The sequence below is a fragment of the Diadema antillarum genome, unplaced genomic scaffold (assembly GCF_040938485.1).
Source record: "Diadema antillarum isolate AM-2024a unplaced genomic scaffold, OU_Dant_1.0 scf00000109, whole genome shotgun sequence".
Lineage (NCBI taxonomy): Eukaryota > Metazoa > Echinodermata > Echinoidea > Diadematoida > Diadematidae > Diadema > Diadema antillarum.
Window position 1 is genome coordinate 1,307,421 of NW_027270998.1, and position 6,772 is coordinate 1,314,192.

The window sequence follows — 6,772 nt, forward strand, 5'->3', positions numbered from 1 at the left end:
AACAGTGTGTTATTATCACAGTGCATTGAATACAACAAAGGACTTTGATAGGAACTGTATTATACACAGCATGATTTGCAAAGCTCATTGAAAAATAAATCTTTTCTCTATTTACAACTGCAACAGCACACTTTAGAATAGGCAATAACTGTACATCTGTGAAATAAATAATTTGGCATTTCTCAGAAAAAAAAAAACCCTCACAAATATGCACTTATAATATTTCACTTTATGTAAACACAATGTAACACAAAATCGCTCGAGACAATAGCCTTTCTAAAATTTCATTGAAAGGTAGTTAACATCATGACAGCAGGTACTTTGTCAGTCCTGCTGTTTGTTTGGCATTCAGATATCAAATTCAGTCCTCATTTCATTGTGAGCATTCACACAGCTTTCCTTTGTTTTTTTAAAACTGCCAGCCTAATTTCGTTGTGTGCCTCATGCAAACTAGAATAGTGTGGATTGGTTTACAATCATTTTACAGTAGCAGTCTCCGTAAACACAGGATGCGTCTCGCAAGCCCCAAGTATATTTGCCAAATTTTTACCTCCAGATGACATTTCATATCATAAAAGGTGCAGATATGTAACAAGGGGCTCACTAGCCAATAGAATGATATTCTATAAAGCGGACGAATGTCATTCTGCCGATCATACAGTGTATACTACCCCAACTTCATTTGCTGTTAGACGAGTTACAATGGCCTACCAACATTTGTACATAAAGTTTGTGTGTCCCTTTTGCAACCCTGAAAAGCAGATTCCTTACTTCAGCTGAGAGGTAGGCAATTTAGACCTTTCCTCAGAATAATAAAGCTGGAAATTTCCTTATGATGATGAAGAAATAAATATAATGGCTCTCTAGTAATTGATTCAAAACCCATAAAATGGTTAGATAAAATCCAACCATTATTTTCTGTACAAAAGGGAAACATATATGCTGGAGAGACATGGAGTTAGTTTTTCATTACTTTAAAAAAAAAAAAAAAAAAAAGGTGTATTATCATAAGATTTTATTCACTATGTCGGGAGACATTGTTCTTCAGCCATACTAAATTTCATGATGTTTGCAGAAGGGATATACTTCCTTTAAGACAACCAGGCTGAAGGCTAAGCAAGGGATATTATGGATGGGTGGTAACAGAGGGGCATGGCAGTGCCAATATCCTGACAAAGGACAGAAGATTGCAGTAAATAAGGGAGACACATTTGCAACTGCCACTGTTTGCACCAGTAGAGCAGATCACCTCTACAGTGCACACATTTTTTGTACCAATGATATCAGTTGAAAGTAGGGACATGGTTATCTGATGAATTGTCACTCTGAGCCAGAGAAGGAGATAATACTCTGCCCTACAAAAGAGTCTACATTGTCATTTTGTTCAAAACCTGAGCAAAGTGACAGAGCAGACCTGGTATACAGTTGTACTGCATGGCGAGACAATCAATGATGACAATACTGTAAAAGCTGTAATATTTGTGTAAAGATACAGTAGACTCCCATTATAACGAAGTCCTTGGGACTGGCAGTTTCCTTTCGTTATATCGAAATTTCAATATAACCGAGCAAATAAGCAATAAAAAGTATACAGCGGACAATGTTGGGGCAAGATTTGAATCTCATTATAATCATGTTCATTTCAACGGGAGTGCACTTATTTTTGTGGATGAGGAGGTCAGACATTTTCATGAGATGTTTTGACACTGTGGTTATCGCAAGTGCATGCCACTTTACATGTACTGCACATAGCAATATTTCTGCATGTTGTTATTTAAAATTTGTGGCCCAACAGTGATTCACAAAAATGAAACCTTGGTGAAAATAATAGCTTTTACAGCAGTAAAGATGGATACTAGTAGCTGAATACAGGTAGCTACAATGAAGGGCTGTCTGGTGCAGACAGACACATGAAGATGGATAGATGGTAAGATTGGGCAGGAAGATTGTTCAGCAGATTGGTAGATACAATGTAGGGGAGACAGAGCTATAAAGCAAGAAGAGAGACTGACAGAGAAAAAGAAATGGATCTAGAGGGATGAAATAATAGAGGGCTTGAATACAGTGACACATGGCAGGGTATGAGCAGCAATGGCACAAAATAATCTTCTAGTTTGAAGGTTCCTGTATGGGAGTACAAATTGCTTCCCTATGGCACTCTTGAGTGATGAAGCCATACACACACTGACAGGTGATATTAGTGATTACAGTAGCAAAGAGCAGAATGAGACACAATAACCTCTCCGTTTGGTACAGTGTATGTAAAATGTGTGGTTGCACAGTGTATCACCTCTGAAAACATACTTTTGACATCAACAGTGAAAATATTGATAGTGGAGACCATTGCCATAGAAACATTTTCTCTCCTTTCCTCTAGATTTCAAATACAATGCAGAGTAAAAGCAATCTGTCTTTGCATTTCAAACCTATGCCAAACACTTATCTCATAGTACAAACTGTACATGTGTATTACGGATTCCATAAGGGAATTCTAATGTTTATTGCAACTTAAAAATGTTTCATGAACCCAGCATGATATGAATATAGGGCTCAGCTAAGTGACAGAGCAGACCAAACACTTTTCTTTGATTCCCTCCCCTTATCTCTTTTGCATTTTTTCATTCTTAATTAATCTTAGTCTGACTCACATATGACACAACCAAGTATAGAAACCTTAGTAGCATTATACATTTTGTATGGGTATATAAAAGTAAGCACATTGTGTAACTGCTCATCATTAAATACAAAATATTTGCAAGTTTAAATGATGGCAAGAAAGCATAGATACAAAGTGATAACATTTGACAAGCTCATCTCTGGTGCTACATCACATAGTCCATCGAGCAGATTCAAAATGAACAAACATGCACTGTACTTTTCCAAGTAGGACAAAACTGAATGAGTTTGCAAACACTTTGTCTTCAGCAAGCCATATTACAATTGAAAAAAAAAAGTGAAACTCTGACAAAAATGTAGAGATCCATGTACATTGTAATAGCACACCTGTTCCTGAAACCTGATTAGCTCTTTGCAATTTTCTACTCTTTCTCTGTGCACATTTAAATCTACACATTGTACCACATCCTTGTTGAACTGACAAGAACTCCTTGGATGTCCCTTTCACATGGTATTTGTTTTCTGGTCCTGAACTAAATTGTCAAAAGCCTAGAGTATATGAAAGGAAACTCCTCTCAAAGAGTATTGGGACAAGACTGTGGGGGAAAAAAAAAAACTTCACAATTGGCTTAGACTTGCACATCACGCCACATTGACGCTCATTGTACAGGTGTCTGGGTACTAAATGTATTACATTGATGCATTACTGTCAGTTGTAAACCCTCTCACTTGCGTAATGCACAGCAGTAAAACAGATGCTACTGTAAATATGTAAGCAGAAATTAGCAATTGTGTCACGTACTTGCTGTAATTCGACAGATTTTTGAAAAACTGTGTATCGATCGCGACGAAAATTGGCACACACATTGCCTATGATGTAATCTAAAATAAAATGAAGTTAATTTTTCAAAAAATCATCATTTATGCTAAATTATGCTAATTTATGCATGATGATGCATAAAATCAGACTATTTGGTATAAATCACACAAAAAAAGCTCAAAACAGGCACATTTTTTGTGTAAATATTCTTTTTAGTGTCCTTAGCAAATGTAATAAAAAAAAAGTGATATCAGAAAAAATTCTTAAGTATTTTATTGTTTTTTTGAATTTCTTATGTATTTCTTTGTTTTTTCGACTTTATGTTTTTCATAGTTTTTTTGATGAAATTTGTCCGTGACATCGCTCTGAACAAGAAAATATGTTATTCATTGATTTTAATCATTAAAACACCAAAATAATCATGCTTTATGAAATTTGCCAGTAAGCACAGTTTGCATTGAAATTGTACACGAATTAACGTTTTTTAGCAATTTTTGGTCTGACATGCATGTACATATTTTAACACCTACAATGTACATTTGTATCAGCAGACTATATGATCCATACTGGGGCACCTCTAATGCCAGTAATTCTTTTTTTTCTTAATGCCCCTCTAAGCAGAGGCATACATGTCTGGTAGTGATATGAGTCACTTTACCCAAATGGAAAGAGTCATTATCTCATTACCACTGGAACTCAGGGTTTATATTAGAAAATACTGAAATCTTGCATTATGAGATGAAGAGAACAATTCCTATCTCCCTATTTCTATTCATTCTGGCAAGCTCCAAAACTATCAATTAACTTTTAGACAATGTGTTGTGTTGAAATCAACTACAACTGTAGATGCACACACATTTTATTTTCAAAAAAATGTAAAACAAACTGTATGTGCACTTGCATTGTAAAAGTTGAGATCATTACTTATGAATACAAGTTCATATTAGTGGGCTTATGCAGCTGCTTGCAGCATGAAAAGCAAAAGTGTTACTTGGAGTTTACAATTACAGATTATTGCACATCTACAGCAAAATTTTCAAGCAATTTTCATTATCTATGACATAGAATACAAAGCAGACAATCCTCTTGTAAGGCATATTACTGAGATTACAGCCCCTAACTTGTCTCAAAATGGAATTTTAAAAAATCAATGCTACATAATCTGTACAAGGTTGTGACTGGAAATGTGATTTTGATTTTCACAAAAATCATTCAATCCTACACTGAATCTAAAATCTCTGGTATCATGTCTATTATTGGCAAAGTTTTCAAGTTGCAGGTAGTGATACATGTACTAGTTACATTGTACTACTGACTTCATTGGGGGCTTCACACACATCACGGTCACTTCACAAAAGTCAATTCATAAATACCATTTCTCAGCACAATGTAAATTCATACCATAACATATCAGACTTATTGCATTACCCATAGCAGATCCTTCGTTTCCTGTTTTTATGGAAGCCCCCATTAAGGCCACACTCTACTAATGCCCTTGGAAAAGGGTTTGCTACTATCACATTAGTAATTTCACACAAATCAGAAAACACTACGAGCATTTAGGCAGTCTACATTTTATCATCAAAAATGTCGACAGTGTGTGCACTAATATTCTTGTTTTGCCAGATCACACTGTCACGCTAAAACTTGTCGGGCCAAATGCAAACACATTTAATGTGCCATAAACTGTGGGTTTTAAAAGCAATGCTACTTTAAATAAGAACTCATACATTGTGTCTAACAGCAGGTGTGCCATCCCTTTCTAACATTTATCGAGAAATGCAAGTGTTTGTGACAACACTTGGCTCCGTCTTGGGCAACCGTGGCATGTCAACCTCCACCCTTCGGATACGGATGCGCTGCTTGTAGTGGTAGTCCCTCAGGAATTCCTTGAGACTGTTCGGCAGCTCCAGGTAACAGATGCTGTCATAGTTGAGGTGCTGGCATATCCGAGCTCGGGCCAACTCCTGCAGCGATGGGGGGTTGATCCGGGGCAGAGGGTTGGTCAGCATGGGCTCAAAGAACATGCAGTAGTTTGGATCTTTGTAGTGCTCCAGGAGGCCACAGATAGTGTCTGAAGAGTACACTCCCGGATCGTGTGCATCGAAGCTGAACTTGTGGTTCCATTGCTCTATTCGGGCATGAAGTGTGCGTCCATAGCGACAGAAGCTCACAGAGAACAGAAACTCCTCCTGTGCACTGTCGCGAAGCAAGAAGGTGCCCTCGGGTTTGTTCTCCAGAAGATTATCAGCCTCATATCTGTCAATCTTCCCCCAGTAGTAGCTAGATTTCATAATGTTCCACTGGTCTGGCACCAAGCAGTGCATGTAATCAATTTGGGTATGGACTGTTCTGGGTATGAAAGTCCCTGATGGCGTGAGGGATCCATACAAATCGTAAATATTCTCTGTCGTGTGTGATGTACCGGCAGCACTAACAGCATTTCCAACAGGTGCATCATTTGCTCTTGATGCACCCTGTAAAATGGAAGTATTACTGGGTTCCTCAGTTACATGAGTTAATGTACTAAGTTCAGAAGAAGCAGTTCCAGTGCAAGGTGATGCTGTGAGAGGTGCCTGCGCCTGTTGAGCAACTAGAGACGCATCAATGCCCTCCTCGATTTCACGCTCTCTTGCCGCCCTCTCAATATCTTCTACACAGTCAATGGGGTACTTATCTGGATCAAACTTGGCAAAGTTCACGAGTGGATCTTGCTTACCACTCCCAGTCTTCTTTGACGTTCCTCTGCTGCATCTTTCTGACTTCGCGCGCCGCTTCGCACGATGTTTGACTTTTCTGGAAGCAGGTGGCGAGTTTCGGTCTGCCTCATCACTCTCAGAACTGTCAGCCTCATCATCCCTGCGACTGAAGCGCCTAAACATTCGACTTGTAAAAGATCGGGAGTGTCTCAATGCAGTGCGGCTATCAACTTGCGTATCAGAATCGCCTTCTCCCTCAATGGGTCTTTCATTTCTTTTTGTGTGTGATTCCTGAATTTTCAATTTGGACAGGAACTGACTGGCTGCTTTGCTGAATTTCTTGAAGGTTGTGTTGCTGTTACTTTTGTGTCTGTATGCTTTTCGTCTCGAACTTCCTGCTGTACTTGAATCTGAGTCGCTACCTTGGAGGTAATGTATTGTTTCGTTGCAGCGTAACATATCCGGGTCCATTCTTGGTTGGCTCCTTCCTGATGTAACACGGTTGCATGTTAATGCCTTGGGTTTAACTACCACAGGTTCATCATGATGTACAGCTCTCTGCTTAGGTTCTAACCAATGCACAGATGCAGTTGTAATATTGCAGTTTTTTACATCTGTGTTTACGACATTACTGCCT

At 38.4% G+C, this 6,772-nt stretch overlaps 1 protein-coding gene across 1 annotated transcript; it reads right to left on the minus strand.

Annotated features, from left to right (window-relative positions):
* Positions 1–3,968: 3,968 nt before the first annotated feature.
* Positions 3,969–6,772, minus strand: LOC139719334 (uncharacterized). Its single transcript, XM_071630752.1, has one exon. The coding sequence runs from the start codon at positions 6,604–6,606 to the stop codon at positions 5,206–5,208; it is 1,401 nt and encodes a 466-aa protein (XP_071486853.1). The 5' UTR covers positions 6,607–6,772; the 3' UTR covers positions 3,969–5,205.

What these genes read in the sequence shown, in the direction of transcription:
- LOC139719334 (XM_071630752.1), bottom strand. Translation starts at nt 6,606, where the DNA reads ATGGACCCGGATATGTTACGCTGCAACGAAACAATACATTACCTCCAA.